This window comes from Oncorhynchus keta, chromosome 12 (genome assembly GCF_023373465.1).
Source record: "Oncorhynchus keta strain PuntledgeMale-10-30-2019 chromosome 12, Oket_V2, whole genome shotgun sequence".
Taxonomy (NCBI): domain Eukaryota; kingdom Metazoa; phylum Chordata; class Actinopteri; order Salmoniformes; family Salmonidae; genus Oncorhynchus; species Oncorhynchus keta.
In genome coordinates, this window is record NC_068432.1 from 45,678,291 (window position 1) to 45,698,196 (window position 19,906).

At 43.7% G+C, this 19,906-nt stretch overlaps 1 protein-coding gene across 9 annotated transcripts; it reads right to left on the minus strand.

Moving 5' to 3' along the window:
• Positions 1–60: 60 nt before the first annotated feature.
• On the minus strand, positions 61–18,437 carry LOC118391626 (uncharacterized protein KIAA2026-like). 9 transcript variants are annotated; one of them, XM_052458457.1, is made up of 9 exons: positions 17,267–18,437; positions 14,623–14,734; positions 13,992–14,192; positions 12,221–13,761; positions 9,441–9,511; positions 9,253–9,342; positions 5,203–5,318; positions 4,924–5,087; positions 61–4,566 (listed from the first exon to the last, which is right to left on the minus strand). In XM_052458457.1, exons 2-9 carry the CDS (start codon positions 14,697–14,699, stop codon positions 1,025–1,027), a joined length of 5,802 nt encoding a protein of 1,933 aa, XP_052314417.1. In that variant the 5' UTR covers positions 14,700–14,734; positions 17,267–18,437; the 3' UTR covers positions 61–1,024. The 9 variants fall into 9 exon arrangements, with proteins under 9 accessions (XP_052314417.1, XP_052314413.1, XP_052314416.1 ...); XM_052458453.1 differs by lacking the exon at positions 14,623–14,734 and adding an exon at positions 15,763–16,948 and having other exon boundaries at positions 16,990–18,437; XM_052458456.1 differs by lacking the exon at positions 14,623–14,734 and adding an exon at positions 15,763–16,787 and having other exon boundaries at positions 16,854–18,437.
• Between the last annotated feature and the right edge of the window lie 1,469 nt (positions 18,438–19,906).

A 19,906-nucleotide genomic window follows, 5' to 3' on the forward strand; every position in this document is an offset into this window, starting at 1 on the left:
TATATATATATATATATGGGCTTCAACATTTCAATAAATCATTTAGAAGTTGCATTTCAATCATGTGAAATACCAGTTTATTTTCCAAATAGTTGATGGAAATAAGACTGAACCAATGTAGACACCAATATAAAATGTAGACACCAACATGCCTCTTGATGAGTAGGCAACACATCAGAAGAACGTATACAACAGGTCAGGGGGAAAGACCTAAGAGTGTGGTAGACAGAATAAAAACAAGTGTTGTTCCAATCTAAGGAATTCAAATATCATTTCAAAATAAGAATTCATGTCACTGAAACATATTACAATCACATTCAAATCCATTTGTCTACCCTTCAAACCAAGCAATTTACAACATATTTATTATTGGCCAAGAAAGACGTTTTTTTTCTAATAAAAAAAATGTCCAAATTGATCTTCAATTTGAGAATTTGAGAAGGAAACACTAAAATGCTGTTTGATTTAAGAAATAGAAAACCCATCACAAATACATTGCCACCTACATTTCTTGAGCAAACTGTTTGAGTCAGCTATAGAGGTTTATCGAGCGTCGCTTAAAGCTGCAATATGTCACTTTTGGGGTAACTTGACCAAATTCACATAGAAATGCGTCATAGATCTGCCATTTCTATTTCATTGCGCTCTTTCTATGCTTCCCGTTCCTAAGTTTTGTTTTTGCGTCAAACAGCTGAAAATACAATATTTTTAGTTATGGAAAAGATATTTCACAGCAATTTAGATGGTACAATGATTCTCTACACTATACTCACTTGTTTTGCCACAAACTCAAACTAGGGGAACTATTAGAATTTTAGAAACCAGCAAATGACGGAGCCATTTCTGCATAGTGCATCTTTAAACACACTTAGATATGCAAAGTAAAAATACAGCTCAACCAGGCAGTTTCTCAACCGACTCCCACCTTCTACCAAAAATATTCTAGAATGTTCTAGATGCGGTCCAGAACACAAAGTTTGCTGTGTCTTCTTCATCTCAGACAATGCTACTGGCTTTCGGTCCTTCAGTTGATAGGGCCACTTCTGTCAGCCTGGGTAGGCATCCAGGGATTGTCACTATTTACAGGAGGCAGGGGCAGCACTCTCCCAGTGGATTTCGGAGTTACAATCAACGTAGCCAAAGACTTGTTAGCCATCTCTGGCAGGCCTGTGTTGGCAGTAGGGCCTCTAACCGTGTTTAAAACAGCCCCATCAGGACTCACTAGTAGCTTGGTGGTGGGGCTGGTTGTTTGCACTGCTGATGCAGGCACCTGTGAAGCCAGTATCTGCTGCTGCCAAGGATTGGATAAAACAATGGGCATGCGGATAGTCTCTGCCGACATCACCGTCCTGACAGGTTGAGCAGGTGACATGATTACAGTGCTGTTGGATGGGGGCACAGTTGCCACAGGAGATGTTTTGCTACCGAAGGCACCCCCAAGGGGCGGTACAGTCACCACAGGTAGAGACTGCATCCTGGAGAAGGTGCTTCCTATCGGCGGAACAGCTACCGTCGGTAGGACCTGCGTCCGTGTGGAGACCACTCCCATAGGTTGCACGAATGACGTTATCTGCTGTGTTGTGAGTGGTGCATAGTTGATGCCAAGTCCTGTGTTCAAAGGGAGCTGCTTTGTTGGGCTCTGTAGAACTTCTGCTGTTTGAGCTGGGCTGGGACTTGTTGGCACGGAGGAGAGTGACAAGCTGCCCATCCCTTCCGGTTGAGTTAAAGATGGAGCTGCCACCACATTAGCTAGGCCAGTGAGTATGGTGGCCAGAGCAGGGAGCCGGTGTAAAACTGGTGGAGAACAGTTGGTAGTGGTGCTGGTGACCGATAGTGGAGCTCGAATCTCCATCGTCTGGCGAGGGACAGTGAAAGAAACTGGGAAAGAGGGTCCAACTTTCTCAGTGGACGGCGCTGCCAGGGTTAGTGATCTAAGTGCTGCTTGTTGAGGCTGGTGCGTCCTTAGTTGTGTGGCCATTCTGGGGCCTTGTGCAGGCGTGGCTAACCCAGGTAACGTTGGCCCTCGTGGGACACCGGTCGTTGGGCTCGCTCCCCTGGGACTAGGAGCTGCCACAGGCACTGCAGGGCTGGATATTATGAGGACATGCTGGCCAGGCCCAAGGCCTTGAGGGGGAACAACAAAACGGGTGTTGTTGAGCAGAATCTGTGTGCCGCCTGCAAGCGGTGCAGGGGTGTTAATGACAATCTTCTGTTGCACAGTTGTAGTGGTGGTGCTGGTGACAGGATTGGTATTACCAGCCGGCCGCACTGGAGTGGACTGATGAGTGGATCTAGTGGCAATTGGAGACTGTGGAGTACTTATTTGAGGAGGTGTGGTGACCCCGCTTACACAGTGAGAGTGGTGAGACTGAGAAACCTGGGCCGATGGTATGAGAGGGGATGTTTTGGCAAGGCCTAGCGGTGTAGTGACCGGCACTGGTAGTTGTGGTTTGCTGGTGATTAAACCTCTGATTATCGAAGACCGTAGTTGCCCAGTTACCTTGCTTAGATTGGGGATCACTGAGGACGAAGGGATGCCTTGTAGTTGAGATCCAGTCAGGCGTGTGGAAGAGGGCAAATGTGCAGTGCTTGTGATAAGGTGAGACGACGTGGTTGTAAGAAGTGCTGCCTGTGTGCCAGACACAGATGTACTTTTTAAAGTAGATTGTGCAAGTGCACTTGCCTGTTGTGGTAGCCTTATCGGAGATCCTGGAAGCAGATTGATGCGGTGGACCTTATTCAAGGCTCCGAAGTTTGCACTGCTGATAGCTTGACCAAAGTTGAGTCCGATCTTCATTGCTTCATTGGGTATTGATGTGGTCAGGGATTGTGCCCCAGACACTGAAACCTGTCTTGAAATGCTACATGTTGCGTGGGATGCCTCGGCTGGTGATTGGCTGATGAACATCAACCTTTGCCCTGGAAGAGCGGAGGGAGCTGTAGTGGAAGGGACTTTGGTTGCAGCCATAGATGTGATGTTGGACGAGGGAGAGACCAGGATGAACTTAGTGAATGGGGACCTCTCATCTGGACATACCCTTTTCAAAACAGGTTTAGTAACAACCTGGACAAGAGACGTCTGGGTGGCGCCTGCTGGGTTACCAGGTACAGTGATGATGCTTTTAGGTAGCTGTGAGTTCACAGCAACTGTAGAAGAGACGTTGCAGCCCTGGTTTACAGCAACGGTAACAGCAGAGCCCGCTCTCTGACCTGTGGCCTGAATGCCAGCAGTGATCGAAGACTGGCGTGCAGTTGTTGAACTCGTGACAGTTGAAGGCCGTAATGGTGACGGTCCTAATTGTGCACGGGCTACAGTCGCGCTTTTGACCACTGGAACCGTGGGGGCTGCAGGTGGAGAGGTCTTGGACACCAGGAAGGCTTTGAACTGTGGAGAGATGATGATGGGACTGGCAGGTAACAAACCAGATGTACTCTGATCAGACGTCTGCACCTTGACTACTCCAGTGTTGCCCCCCCTAGTGGTGACTAGGATGGACTGCGAGTCCCTTATACACACGGTCTTCAGCTCTTGTTTAGGGTCCAGAGGTTTGCTGGGATCAGTAAAAGCTGTACTAGTGGGGTTGGATGGTGATCTATTTGGTATAACATTTTGGGTAGTGCTACTCACTTTCGGACTAGGGAGTTGGACAACCTTGTAGCATGTTGTAAGAGAGGTTGTCTGCAACCTAGGGGAGATGGTAGGAGAGGATGTACCTCCCTTTAGCGGTGCCACTTGTTGTATGGGGATCCGGTTGTCATGACTTTGCGGCATGGTGAATCCAGAGCTTTGTGACAGTGGAGTAGGCGCTTTGGAGGCTGGGACCTGGATTGTCCTTGGTTGCTGGGGGTGACTCTGACCCTCTGACTTTTGAATGAGCAAGTTTGAAGGAAGAATGACCACTTGCTGCATTAGCTTATCCCCCGTTTTCTGGTCCAGAATTGGCTGCACTGTGATCTTTATAGGGCTTCCAGCTTTCCTGACCAGACCCATGCCCTCGGGCATCTTGTAGACAACCTGTACGGGGGTCTTTGGTATGGGCGTGATATGGGACATCTGTGTGTGTTTAGGTGTGGGTGTTGTTGGTTGCGGTAACTGTTGAGAGCTTTGTGGTAAAGAATATTTAAGTTTGGTAGCTTGCAGGGAAGAAGCACAGGCTAAGCTATGAGCCTGACCAACATGGCTGATAACACCTGGCTGATGATGAACTAAAGTAACTTTATCACCAACACTCTTAGCCAGCAGGGTATTTAGCTGAATGGGTTTGTGAGTCCTTTGGACACCAGCCACCGGAGTAGTTATAACCACTGGGCTTGTTTCTCCAACCTGCGGTCCTGCTGAATTCGCTTCCCTGGATCTGTTTTCCACTTCAGCTTCAGGGGAAGTCGTCAGTTCGTCACTGTTGATCCTGCCTCTCTTAATGAGGCTTGAGTTCTCATCTAAATCACTCTGTAGACGTTTCAAGCCCCGAGTGGAAGGCCTGTGCTCGTTCAAGGTCAACATCTCTTGTCTGGTTACCACAGTGAAGCTGCCTCTCAATGCCTCTGTTCCAAACTGCCCTGAGTCCTCTGAAAAAAAGAGACACATTCAATGTATTTCAACTTGCACTGACAATGATTTTACTGATTTTATTTGACCTTTATTTAACTAGGCAAGTCAGTTAAGAACAAATTCTTATTTTCAATGATGGCCTAGGAACAGTGGGTTAACTGCCTGTTCAGGGGCAGAACAACAGATTTGTACCTTGTCAGCTCGGGGGTTTGAACTTGCAACCTTCCGGTTACTAGTCCAACGCCCTAACCACTAGGCTACCTTGATACAAATCGTTTTGTGATTTCAATGCAATTTATAATAAATAGCCTACACGTTATATGCTTTTCCATAATGTCTTACTGCACTTCACCCACAAATAAAACACAAGTTACCTTCCGCCCACAGGATCCTCTGAACAGTCTGATCCTGCTGTTCCTCCTCTTCAGTCAGTCTGGTGTTTTCAGTGAACGAGGTGCTTCTATCCACATCCTCTCTGACAAAGTTGTCATAGTCAGGGTGCTTTTTGAAGTCGTCAAAATCCTTTTTCAAACGTAGCCTGTGGGGAAAGATTATGTCAAAATAAAAAATAATAACAATGATGTGTTATGCTAGACATGTTTTGTAAACATAGTTTTCTGATATTATAACCGCCTTCAGGCGAGTGGTGATACCTGTTCCTATGGAAAGCCTTGACCAGTTTGGGTTCCCATGGGGAGAGCTCGTTGAGCAGCCTTATGAGAGTGATGTGCAGATCTTTCACAGCTTCTTTCCTGAAGCACCACCTTCCCTGTAAAAACAAACAAAAACACACAACATCAAGAATAAAAAAAGCCCAATGGTTGAGTGCACATACCGCTGTATTCTCTATTCTCCCTCTCATAGTAGACAATCCATATATATATATATATATAAACTCAGCAAAAAAAAAGAAACGTCCTCTCACTGTCAACTGCATTTATTTTCAGCAAACTTAACATGTGTAAATATTTGTATGAACATAAGATTCAACAATTGAGACATAAACTGAACAAGTTCCACAGACATGTGACTAACATAAATGGAATAATGTGTCCCTGAACAAAGGGGGGGTAAAGGGGGTCAAAATCAAAAGTAAAGGTCAGTATCTGGTGTGGCCACCAGCTGCATTAAGTATTGCAGTGCATCTCCTCCTCATGGACATGGCAGAACACTGACATTCCTGTCTTGCAGGAAATCACACACAGAACGAGCAGTATGGCTGGTGGCATTGTCACGCTGAAGGGTCATGTCAGGATGAGCCTGCAGGAAGGGTACCACATGAGGGAGGAGGATTTCTTCCCTGTAACGCACAGCGTTGAGATTGCCTGCAATGATAACAAGCTCAATCCGATGATGCTGTGACACCGCCCCAGACCATGACGGACACTTCACCTGTCCCGCAGGTGTGATGTTCAGATGTACCGATTCTGTGCAGGTGCTGTTACACGTGGTCTGCCACTGCGAGGACGATCAGCTGTCCATCCCGTCTCCCTGTAGCGCTGTCTTAGGCGTCTCACAGTACGGACATTTCAATTTATTGCCCTGGCCACATCTGCAGTCCTCATGCCTCCTTGCAGCAAGCCTTCACGCAGATGAGCAGGGACCCTGGGTAACTTTCTTTTGGTGTTGTTCAGAGTCAGTAGAAAGGCATCTTTAGTGTCCTAAGTTTTCATAACTGCGACCTTAATTGCCTACCATCTGTAAGCTGTTAGTGTCTTAATGACCGTTCCACAGGTGCATGTTCATGAATTCTTTATGGTTCATTGAACAAGCATGGGAAACAGTGTTTACACCCTTTACAACGAAGATCTGTGAAGTTATTTTGATTTTTACGTATTATCTTTGAAAGACAGGGCCCTGAAAAAGGATGTTTATTTTTTTTGCTGAGTTTATATATACACACACACCACTGTATTTTGTATTCTCCCTCTCATAGTAGACAATCCATATATATATATACACACCACCGTTCAAACGTTTGGAATCACTTAGAAATGTCTTTGTTTTTTGTCCATTAAAATAACATAGATCAGAAATATAGTGTGGACCTTGATTATGTTATAAATGACTATTGTAGCAGTAAACAGTATATTTTTTTATGGAATAAAGAGGCCCTTATCAGCAAACATCACTCATGTGTTCCAATGGCACATTGTGTTAGCTAATACAAGTTTATAATTTTAAAAGGCTAATTGATCATTAAAAACCCTTTTGCAATTATGTTAGCACAGCAGAAAAATGTTGTTCTGATTAAAGCAGCAATAAAACTGTCCTTCTTTAGACTACTTGAGTATCTGGAGCATCAGCATTTGTGGGTTCGATTACAGGCTCAAAATGGCAACAAACAAAGAACTTAATTCTGAAACTCGTCAGTCTATTCCTGTTCTGGGATAGGAAGGCTAGTCCATGTGAGAAATTGCCAAGAAACTGAAGGTCTTGTACAATGCTGTTTACTGCTCCCTTCACAGAACAGAGCAAACGGACTCTAACCAGAATAGAAGTGGGAGGCCCCGGTGCACAAGTGAGCAAGAGAACAAGTACAAGTGTCTAGTTTTATAAACAGACGCCTCACAAGTCCTCAACTGGCAAATTCATTAAATAGTACCCGCAAAACACCAGTATCAACGTCAACTGTGAAGAGGCGACTCCGGGATGCTGGCCTTCTTGGCAGAGTTCCTCTGTCCAGTGGCTGTGTTCTTTTGCCCATCTTAATATTTTATTGGCCAGTCTGAGATATGGCTTTTTCTTTGCATCCCGGAGTCGCCTCTGAACTGTTAACTTTGAGACTGGTGTTTTACGGGTACTATTTAATGAAGCTGCCAGTTGAGGACTTGTGAGGCGTCTGTTTCCCATTATTTCTGAAGTTTTTTTAATGGACAAAAAAAGTGTGCTTTTATTTCAAAACAAGGACATTTCGAAGTGACCCCAAACTTTTGAAGTTTACATACACTTAGGTTGGAGTCATTATAACTAGTTTTTCAACCACTCCACAAATTTCTTCTCAACATCTACTTTGTGCATGACAAGTCATTGTTCCAACAATTGTTTACAGACAGATTATTTCACATAATTCACTGTATCACAATTCCAGTGGGTCAGAAGTTTACATACACTAAGTTGACTGTGCCTTTAAACAGCTTGGAAAATTCCAGAAAAGGATGTCATGGCTTTAGAAGCTTCTGATAGGCTAATTGACATCATTTGAGTCAATTGGAGGTGTACCTGTGGATGTATTTCAAGGCCTACCTTCAAAATCAGTGCCTCTTTGCTTGACCCCATGGGAAAATCAAAAGAAATCAGCCAAGACCTCAGAAAATAATTGTAGATCTTCACAAGTCTGGTTCATCCTTGGGAGCAATTTCCAAACGCCTGAAGGTACAACGTTCATCTGTACAAACAATAGTATGCAAGTATAAACACCATGGGACCACACAGCCATCATACCGCTCGGGAAGGAGACACGTACTGTCTCCTATCAATGAACGTACTTTGGTGCGAAAAGTGCAAATCAATCCCAGAACAACAGCAAAGGACCTTGTGAAGATTCTGGAGGAAACGGGTACAAAAGTATCTATATCCACAGTAAAACTAGTCCTATATCGACATAACCTAAAACGCCGATAAGCAAGGAAGAAGCCACTGCTCCAAAACCGCCATTAAAAAAGCCAGACTACAGTTTGCAACTGCACATGGGGACAAAGATTGTACTTTCTGGAGAAATGTCCTCTGGTCTCATGAAACAAAAATAGAACTGTTTGGCCATAATGACCATCGTTATGTTTGGAGGAAAAAGGGGGAGGCTTGCAAGCAGAAGAACACCATCCCAATCGCAAAGCATGGGGGTGGCAGCCTCATATTGTGGGGGTGCTTTGCTGCAGGAGGAACTGGTACACTTCACAAAACAGATGGCGTCATGAGATAGGAAAATTATGTGGATATATTGAAGCAACATCTTAAGACGTCAGTCAGGAAGTTAAAGCTTGGTCCCAAATGAGTCTTCCAACTGGACAATGACCCCAAGCATACTTTCAAAGTTGTGGCAAAATGGCTTAAGGACAACAAAGTCAAGGTATTAGAGTGGCCACCACAAAGCCCTGACCTCAATCCTGTAGAAAATTTGTGGACAGAACTAAAAAAGTGTGCGCGAGCAAGGAGGCCTACAAACCTGACTCAGTTACACCAGCTCTGTCAATAGAAATGGACCAAAATTCACCCAACTTATAGTGGGAAGATTGTGGAAGGCTACCCGAAATGTTTGACCCAAGTTAAACAATTTAAAGGCAATGCTACCAAATACTAATTGAGTATATGTAAACGTCTGACCCACTGGGAATGTGAAGAAAGAAATAAAAGCTGAAATAAATCACTCTACTATTATTCTGACATTTCACATTCTTACCATAAAGTGGTGATCCTAACTGACCTAAGACAGGGAATTTTTACTAGAGCTAAAAATGTCAGGTATTGTGAAAAACCGAGTTCAAATGTATTTGGCTAAGGTGTATTGAACTTCTGACTTCAACTGTATACATATATATATATATATATATAGACACACACACACACGTGTTTCTGCATTCATTAAAAAAACTGTATCGATGTAATCCTTCCATACTATATGTAATAGTTATCTGTTTATAATGTATTTTTGATACAGCACAATCAAAATTCCTAAATAAAATGTATTTTATTACTTTACTAACAGATCTCTTTTTGGTGCTCTCCAGTTCATCCAGTTCATCCTCCGTTCTACTGATGAGTTCCCTCAGCTCCTCTAGACTGGTGCACACCAACTGAAGAGCGAGGGACAAATCAGCACTCATGGATTCAAATTGCATATAAATTCATATTCCATATTTTGCATCAAAAACAAACAAACTGTGGGGTTTACCCTGAATGCAGGTTGAACTGGGAGTTGAGGTTTCTTTTTTGAAGCCAGCTTCCTGGACTTAAGCTTTCTTCCTGCGAAGGGGAAGAAGATTATTCTATTGAGTAATTCAGACAAGCGGGGCAAAGCATTATGAACAAGATTACATCTCGTTAGGGCTGACCCAGTGTAGTCGACTGGTTGATTGTTTGGTCGACCCAGATTTCTTTAGTCGAGCAGTTGCAACATAAATTACATATAGTACCAGTCAAAAGTTGACACCTACTCATTCAAGAGCCTTTATTTGTACTATTTTCTACATTGTAGAATAATAGCGAAGACATCAAAACTATGAAATAACACATGTAGTAACCACCAAATAAAAAAACTGTTAAACAAATCAAAATATATTTTATATTTGAGATTCCTCAAATAGCCACCCTTTGCACACTCTCAACCAGCTTGACCTGGAATGCTTTCCCAACAGTCTTGAAGGAGTTCCCACATATGCTGAGCAATTGTTGGCTGCTTTTCCTTCACTCTGTGGTCCGACTCATCCCAAACCATCTCAATTGGGTTGAAGTCGGGTGATTGTGGAGGCCAGGTCATCTGATGCAGCATTCCATCACTCTCCTTCTTGTTCAAATAGTCCTTACACAGCTTGGAGGTGTGTTGGGTCATTGTCACGTTGAAAAACAAATGATAGTCCCACTAAGCCCAAACCAGATAGGATGGCGTATTACTGCAGAATGTTGTGGAAGCCATGCTGGTTAAGTGTGCCTTGAATTCTAAATAAATTACAGACAGTGTTAACAGCAAAGCACCCCCACACCCTAACACCTCCTCCTCCTCCATGCTTTACAGTGGGAAATATACATGCAGATATCATCTGTTCACCCACACCACATCTCACAAAGACAGAGCAAAAATCTGAAATTTGGACACCTTTCCCTCAACGTGATCAAGACAAAGGAGATGATTGTGGACAACAGGAAAAGGAGGACCGAGCAGTACAGCCCAGTACATCACTGGTGCCAAGCCTCCTGCCATCCCGGACCTCTATACCAGGCGGTGTCAGAGGAAGGCCCTAAAAATTGTCAGACTCCAGCCACCCTAATAGACTGTTCTTGCTACCGCATGGCAAGCGGTACAGGAGCGCCAAGTCTTGGTCCAAGAGGTTTCTAAACAGCTTCTACCCCCAAGCCATAAGACTCCTGAACATCTAATCAAATGGCTACCCAGACTATTCACATTGCCCCCCCCTTCTTCACTGCTGCTACTCTCTGTTATTATCTTTGCATAGTCACTTTAATAACTCTACCTACATGTACAATACCGGTACCCCTGTATATAGCCCTGATATTGTTATTTACTGCTGCTATTTAAATATTTGTTATTCTTATCTCTTACTTTTTTTTTTAGGTATTTCCTTAACTGCATTGTTGGTTAAGGGCTTGTAAGTACACATTTCACTATTCAGCACATGTGACAAATAAAATTTGATTTGATTTATAAAAATGTTGTACAAGACAGCTGTCTGATTCACGCCTGTCTGAGTGGACTAATCCATTGTGGAGGCCTTGGGGATGGAACAGTCCATCACTAAAACGTGCTTATATACTGTAGGCTACTGTATCAATCGATCATTCATTCATTCATTTGTTCAGGTCATCACACAGCATACGAGTCATTCATGATTTGAAATGTAATCAAGCATTTTAGCTTTAAAATAAAATAAAGCGAGTCTGGAATAATTAGCTTAAATAATAAATAAACCATTCCATTTCGGGAAATTGCATTCACGAGTGAATGAGACTGTGTTTAGTATTTTCTGTAATAAAGGCTTGACAAAAAAACATTACAACAGACTCTGGTATGCTTATAATTTATTTAGTGTTGTTTAAACGGTTCCAAACAGTCAGAAAAGGTTTATTGTAATCTAACAGCATCTGTTTGGAAACATAATACGCAGACAAAGCTTGTTCCTTATCTTCATCTCCAATATTTAACAACTAGTCACATTTATTCCACACATCTGACTTCCCCTTTACTTCCTGAGAAACCAGTACACATTCCCCCATCTCCAGTTTGTCACGTCGTCTGCATCCATTTTGCTGTTATGGTGTTCAGAGTTGGTTAAAACCAATTTATTGATGTGATTATGATGTGCTATAGGTCAGGCCCTGTCGTTAACGTGCATGAGATGCATACGTGTCACGTAGAGAGAGCAAAGGGGTTGAGGGAATAGGGAATGTTTTTCCTCAACAAATGAGGGATTTCTGTAACAAAACCTCAGTCAGAAATGTCTGTAATTATGTTACAGCAACACAGACAGCATGATAAACACCGTTGATGTTCTGTGGTGGTCGCTGCAGCAGGGAGGAGAGAGAAACGGTTGCTCATCACAGTCACTCGCGGTCATGTTTTTTTACCACAGTGCAGCAAGTCTGAGCCTGGCCAGGCACAATCAAATCAATTGCTGGTCGGACTCCCTCTAGTCATTTATGCGTCTTAATTATTTAATCAAACAGTGTGCATAAAGTATCAGACAAGCTCAGTGTATATAGTTGATTTGATTAACACACATAGGATGTGTCCAAATGGAAAGAATTTACATTTAAAAATCGATTGCTCGAAAGAACAGATGACTCTTGGTCGACCAAGATGTATTTTTTGGGTTGGGGACAGCCATACATAATCATTGAACAAGAGCCAAGTCTCTCAGCTGTGATTTTACATAGGCTTAATTTAGCCTAACAAAACATCAAATATTGATTTACAAGACAGGTATTCCTTTTCCTTACCCATTTTTCGTTTTTTCCTCTTGTCCTTTCTCTTGACGGTGGTTGCAGCTCTCCTGACAGTGGATTTAGCTGCCTTGGCCTTACAGAGTGGGCTCCTGTCTGATCTGCGCTGCCCAACTGCTGCACGTAGTTCCCCCAATTCCCTCGCTTTCTTCCTTTTCGTTTTCTTAGCCCGAATCCTGTCCATCCTATTCTCTGTCACGTTCACCTTGCGCGGGTGGCCAGCACCAGAGGGTGACGTTGTTGATTTATTGTCTGTGGCACAATGGCAGCGATCATTGTCCTGTGACTTTGTCCCCATTTCAGAAAAACATTTTGGACAACATCTTTGTCCCTCAGAGAGTTCGTTCCTGTCCACTTTAACACAGACATCAGTCAGTCTCATGGGTATAGTAACACCAGGCCTGCTGGTATATGTTGCCCTAGCAGGGCGAGCAGGGGACTTCCCTGTATAGCAGTGTTCCCCCACACTGAGACACGGCTCACATGACCCTGATGATATGTCCGATCCCTCTTCCTGCTTCACCATTCGTCTATTAGGCCTATATTCCAATTCCTGTGGCTCTTCCTTCACACTCCCTCTGCCCACAAAGTCCTTGATAGTTGAAGACGGCCCAGTTGAGCCAATGAGTCTGTTCTGATTAGTAGGCTTACAGTCCTCCTCATCCTCCACTCCCCGTGTGTGAAATTGCCCAGTTCCACCCCTGCACATGTCCCCTTTAACCCTCCCACCACTCTGTCTGTCAGAACTAAGTTTCTCCTCTGACTCCTCCTCCATTGAAACCAGGTGCTCAGAGTCCTCTGATAGCCCCTCGTCAGGCTCCACCCTCTTCACCCAGACAGCTGGTAAGGGGAAGTCAGAGGGCATGCTGACACTCTGGCAGTAGATGCGTAGGTCCGCCCCGCAGAAATGCGGAAAGTGTATGTAGGCGTTCTCGTTCCCGTCGTAGCCCAGGATGGACTCTCGGCACTCGTGGATGGGTTGGCCCAGCACAGCGTCCTGTACATCCTTCTGAGTCTCGTATACGTTGTCACACAGGCCTTTGAGCAGCCACACACGCTGAATGAAGGGTAAGAGATGGAAGGGGTTCTCCTCCAGGGGGCTAACCACCCCGACTGTCCTGAAGAACTGATGGGATAGGCCCAGCTGCTCAGCCATCCACCCCTGGTCCTCCGCCGTACCCATGGCATAGTACCAGCCTTGCACCCTCTGGCGGAGCTCGGACTCCCAGCGGCAGTAGGTGAGGGCTGGGCAACGGTGGAGCATCCCGCTCCTCTGGGGCGGGCAAAGAAGTGAACTCATGATCTTGGAGAGGAAGATGCTGCAGCGAGGCATGAGGAGGCACCGCTCCAGCTCAAAGAACACTATCTCTGGGAGGTTGAGAGCTGCCTGGGCCAGGCAGAGGAAGTGGCCGATGGCAGGGAGTTCCCACATGGTCTTCAAGGGGGTCTGGGTGGCCTGGGAGAGAAGACTGTGCTCCCACTCCTCCACCTCCTTGGCTGAGGTCTCCTCCGCCTCCTTCTTATCTAGCTCCCGCTGCCTACAATCAGAAATGAAGGATGAGTTTATGAACCAGATGTCCTACTAAACAAACAATCACAGCCATAGTCATACACAGAATGAAAAAGTATTTTAAATGTTTACTGTAATTATATTGTCACAGTTGTCAGGATTAAGCAGTCTATGGAATTTTCAAGTTTTATTCTGACCATGGAGGGAGTGTGAACATAGAAAACCCTCAGGCACTGGAACATTCCAATCATATCTTACCTCTTCTCTTCCTTGACTCTCTGCTGCTCCTCCAGCCTGAGTGCCTGGACCATGATGGACTCATTTCCCCCCACTGTGATCGTTGCCAGGCTGCGAGGCACTGTCCTACGTCTGGTAGAGGTGCCTACGGGCGCCCTCTCATCCTCGGTCCCCAAACGACCCTTGGAGGTCACTGCCAGAGTGGTCTTCTCTCGCAGCGTCCTGGTTGGGTAGGTGGATACAGACACAGTATCATAGGGCTAGTTAGGGTCCCAGTCATTTCATCAAGGGTCCTGGATGAAACAGACACTACTGATGTTTGAAAATGTTTTACTTTTAGTTACTACTACAACAGCAACTGAAGAAAGAATCCATACCATTGAATGTGTGCATTTTAAATGTGGATGAATGCATGTACAATATGTAGGCTGTGTCATGAATACTTGAATATATATACACCATGCATTCGGAAAGTATTCAGATCCATTGACTATTTCCCACATTTTGTATTCAGACTCTTTGCTATGAGACTCGAAATCGAGCTTAGGTGCATCCTGTTTCCATTGATCATCCTTAAGATGTTTCTACAACTTGATTGGAGTCCACCTGTGGTAAATTCAATTGATTGGACATGATTTGGAAAGGCACACACCTGTCTATATAAGGTCCCACAGTTGACAGTGCACGTCTGAGCAGAAACCAAGCCATGAGGTCGAAGGAATTGTCCATAGAGCTCCGAGCCAGGATTTTGTTGAGGCACAAATCTGGGGAAGGGTACCAAAACATTTCAGCAGAATTAAAGGTCCCGATGAACACAGTGGCCTCCATCATTCTTAAATGGAAGAAGCTTGGAATCGTCAAGATTCTTCCTAGAGCTGGCCGCCCGGCCAAACTGAGCAATCGGGGGAGAAGGGCCTCGTTAGTCAGGTGACCAAGAACCCCATAGTCACTCTGACAGAGCTCCTGAGTTCCTCTGTGGAGATGGGACAACCATCTTTGCAGCACTAAGCAAATCAGGCCTTTACAATAGTGGCCAGACAGAAACCTCTCCTCCGTAAGGCACCTACCTACAGGACTCTCGAACCATGAGAAAATATATTATTTGGTCTGATGAAACAAAGATTGAATTAATTGGCCTGAATGCCAAGCATCACACCTGGAGGAAACTTGGCACCATCCCTAAGGTGAAACATGGTGGTGGCAGCATCAGACTGTGGGGATGTTTTTCAGCAGCATGGAGACTAGTCAGGATCCTTGATCAAAACCTGCTCCAGAACGCTCAGGATTTCAGGCAAGGGAAAAGGTTCACCTTCCAACAGGAGAACATCCCTAAGCACACAGCCAGGACAACACAGGAGTGGTTACGGGACAAGTCTCTGAATGTCCTTGAGTGACACAGCCAGAGCCCGGACTTGAACCCGAACAAACATCTCTGGAGAGACCTGAAAATAGCTGTGCAGCGACGCTCCCCATACAACCAGACAGAGTTTGAGAGGATCTGCAGAGAAGAATGGGAGGAACTCTACAAACACAGGTGTGCCAAGCTAGTAGCGTCATACCCAAGAAGACTCAAGGCTGTAATCGCTGCCAAAGGTGCTTCAACAACGTACTGAGTAAAGGGTCTGAATATTTATGTAAACGTGATATTTCAATTTGTTTTATTTTTTTGATTGTATATTTGCAAAAAAAAATCTAAAAACCGGGACAATTTAATCAATTTTAGAATAAGACTAACATAACAAAATGTGGAAAAAAATTGTTTCTGAATGCACTGTAGGCATGTAAGACTTACCTTGACAGCAGTGTCAACTTCTGCTCAAGCATTATTTCCAATTTCTGTGCCTGTTTAGAAATCCAGTGGTCGACCCCATGGTGCCTATAGCAGTTCTCTAGCATTAGCCTGAAGTCTGCTACAAACTCTGTGATTGTTTCATACTCCCGGCTAACAAACTTCTCCTCCATCCTTCTGAAACACATGGACTTCTTGAGGTGACCCCTGACCCAGTAAGTGTGTTTTTCAAGGCCAATGGGGTGCAAGAAGGGAGTCATAATGCCTTTGTGCGTTTCCAGAAGAAAGCTATTAAATATCCTATAGGCCTGCTGTAACTCATAGCTAAGGTCTTCTTCAACTGTAACTGTGGTAGGTATGCAGACCTCTGACAATGACAGTTTGTTTGAGATTTCAGGCACCCCATCATGTCTTAGCGCAGGATTACTAGTAGAACTACTGTGGGAAAGAACATAAACATTCTCCAGGGAGGTTCCATTGCTGAGTCCTCCTTTGGTGACTAGGCTGCTGCGTTCAGTGCTGTGCCATTTGGAGTCTAATGATGCTACAATGTGAACATTCTGGTTCTGAGATCCAGAACCCAGTTCATTCTGACAGTCTCGGTTGAGAAAAAATAAATTACTATTGTGGCTGTCCTTCTTGTCAGACAAGTCTTGATGCTCCCCTGTGTCGTTTTGTGGCACCTTGGGTGGGTTAAAGGTTTCAGTTTGCACTTTCATGTTGCTGGCTGCCCTATATTTCAATAGGAGGTAGCTAATTAACTACTAAAAAAACAGACTGTTATTGGCTAACCTTGTTAGCTAACCGCAACCTAACATTGGTAAGCTTGTTGCCATCTTTAAAAAAAAATTGACAAATTAAATGCACAATTGGCAGTCCTGTCAATTACGTTCTGAGTCCTTCCTCGTTTTGACTCTTCAAAACATTCACCGGCACGTGCAAGAATGAGTTGACGTTACAGTTCTACCTAGCCAGCCAGCTACCTAGCTAGCCAAACAGTAGTTAGTCCTAGCCAGCCAGCTACCTAGCTAGCCAAACAGTAGTTAGTCCTAGCTAGCTAGCCAAACAGTAGTTAGTCCTAGCCAGCCAGCTACCTAGCTAGCCAAACAGTAGTTAGTCCTAGCTAGCTAGCCAAACAGTAGTTAGTCCTAGCTAGCTAGCCAAACAGTAGTTAGTCCTAGCTAGCCAACTACCTATCTAGCCAAACAGTAGCTAGTCCTAGCTAGCTACTTATGATTTAGTTAACTAGACAGCATTGTGAGATACGTTATGAACGTTCGTTTTGACAGCGAACATTGTTATTTGTTCATAAAAGTATTAGGTTGGGCTTATTTAGCTAATCCACCACAAACTAATAAACATTAGTTGACAAGAGACAAAGTGAAGTTAAACATTTGCCATATAGCTATTACCTAGTATAACTTTTCTTTGATAAATTATCTGATGGGACTGGTAGTCTAGATTCGACAAATATAGCTAGGTCAATTTACAAGGCCATTACTCATACCTCACATCAGCGCTTTAAGGTCGCGTCCGATACAAGCGGTACAAACTGCTAGTTAGCTAGCTAACTTGTTAACTTGTTAGCTAGCAGCTAGTTAGCCGGTGTTGTACCGACAGTGTGGCTGTGTCTCCTTCACAGCCTATCATTGAACTCATTGTTTCCAGTCAGAGGCCTGCGTCCGCAGTGTCCGATGCAATGTTTTCAGGGAACATTTTAGGCAACACAGCGATGAATCCTTGCTATGATGAGCCAACGAAACCAGTTTAGCTAGAAAGATAGCTAAATGAGAAGATCCATCAATTCAGCAAGCTTGCTGGGAAGCTAGTTAGCCGGTTAGATAACAATTAATGTAAGTTAACTTCAATATTTTCTCAAATTAAATTAACTAGCATAAATCTAGATAGAGAACTTTCTAACTGAACTCAGTCTACAAAGTTAGCCAGGTATCGAGTCCGTTCCACCAGAGATGCTATGCCAGCTAGCTAACTAAATATTCCCCGAACGACGTTTCTTTGCATCGTCCTGGGTTCGTGCAAGTGTACACCCTGACGTAATCGCGTGGCACAGATTTTTTTTTATTGGTGTTTCATAATACTGAGAGAGGATTTATTTCCCTCTTGCAATATAATTACTTTACCCAATGTTAACGAATTGTTCAGACAAAATGTTGATGAATGTTAGGCACATTTGTATACCCTAAAATTACAAGGAGAGATGATGAGCCTTGGCAAGCACACTTTGTAATTCTAACCTGTCCTCTTCAAGTTATTACCTGCCTTTTTAAGCAGGTACAGGTGAAAAGCATGTCAGATGTCAATTTTACCACCGGCAATTAATGTGAGACTGATGGCAAGTTGACAAGTCATTTAGAGATAGATGAGTCAGTCAGTCAAGTTCTGCCCCTGAACAAGGCAGTTAACCCACTGTTCTTAGGCCGGTCATTGAAAATACGAATTTGTTCTTAACTGACTTGCCTAGTTAAATAAAGGTCAAATGCAATTTTTAAAATAATAAAGAAGTTCATCACTGGTTACATATATATATTCTTCTATGCTATAATGGCAGTCCGCAAACAAACGTTAAAGTTGCATGCTGCCACTTACTGTGCTGGAGTGTGTGGTCAATCATGGTTTACAACATTAAGGCCACATTTCTACATCCTCCTACCTAACTCAGCAATTCTGAGAAAATAAAAAAGAGCCCTACTAACTTTTAATAGACCCCCCCATCCCATCCAACCTCAATGACCCAACACTTCATACTTTCCCTCTCTTCATCATACTTATAACAATATAACAACACATGTTCCACCGTTTCATCGACCATACACTCCCGACACAAACTTTTCACAAACACCACCTCTTCCTTCCTAATATGACATTTGAATCTTGGTCCACCAACCTTTCTTTGGATAGTATATAAATGCCAGCCCTTGTGCTCAGAGCTCTATAAATATCCAGCAACGATTGAATGTCAGCATAAGATTCACCACCTTCTTACACGTTGTTTCAACATTTATTACATAATATTTCAATGTATATTGCTCATTGAACCATATAACCAAATATGTGTACTTCGAAACCCTCCACATAGGCTGTCCATACAGAAAAAAACTGTATATTATCAGCAACTTTCTTCTTCGAGAAGAACATACAGCAAGACTTCACTACTGACAATTTAAAACCCCAGTCAATTGACCATCTTTCAACATCCAATATAGCTTGTTGAATAGATTTGGTCACATGAGAGACATTCCTTCCCCTCTTCCAAACAGCTCCATCCTCAGCATATAGGAAAGCCCCAATATCCCTACCTACATTCAAAAACGCATCGTTAATCATAATATTGAACAAAATAGGACTGATAGAACTGCCTTGGGGAATAACATTGTCAACTCGATAGGAATCAGATAAAATCGACCATATTTGAACTCAAAAGTGATTATTAAATAAGAAGGTCAAAACTCATTTATACAATCTCCCAACAATACCAAGTGTTTCCATCTTAATCAGTAGGCCTTCTCTCCACATAGTGTCGTGTGCCTTTTCAACGTCGAAAAAAAACATTTTTTTCAACTTCATTGCTCACCTTTACTAATGCATCCAATGTAGATCTAGCTATGTTCCAGGAAATATGACAATCTGTTGACTATCAGCTTTTCCATCAGTTTACATAAGTCTGAGGTCAGTGCCATTGGAATGTAACTATCAGCACATGAAGGGTCCTTACCAGGATTTACAAAAGGTAATATTACTGCACGTTTCCAACCAGAAGGTATAACCCCCTCACTCCAAATCATATTAAAGAATCCCAGAAGAACGTGCATGACCTCATCAGGTAGATGCTTAAACATGAAACCAAGATTGAACTCTTTGGCCTGAATGTCAAGCGTCATGTCTGGAGGAAACCTTTTTCAGCGGTAGGAACTGGGAGACTAGTCAGGATCAAGGCAAAGATGAATGAAGCAAAGTACAGAGAGATCCTTGATGAAAACCTGCTCCAGAGCATTCAGGACCTCAGACTGGTGTGAAGGTTTTGGTCATGTGGACTGGGATAGGTTCCGGGTAGCCTCCAAGAATAACATCGACGAATGCTCTGATACGGTGACTGAGTTTATCAGGAAGTGTATAGGAGATGTTGTAC

Coding starts and splice junctions, on each gene's coding strand:
- LOC118391626 (XM_052458453.1), bottom strand. CDS start 16,478: ATGAAAGTGCAAACTGAAACCTTTAACCCACCCAAGGTGCCACAAAAC. Junction 14,193..15,762: donor AAGTTGACACTGCTGTCAAG/GTAAGTCTTACA, acceptor CTACCCAACCAG/GACGCTGCGAGAGAAGACCA. Junction 5,088..5,202: donor AAGGCTTTCCATAGGAACAG/GTATCACCACTC, acceptor CTTTCCCCACAG/GCTACGTTTGAAAAAGGATT.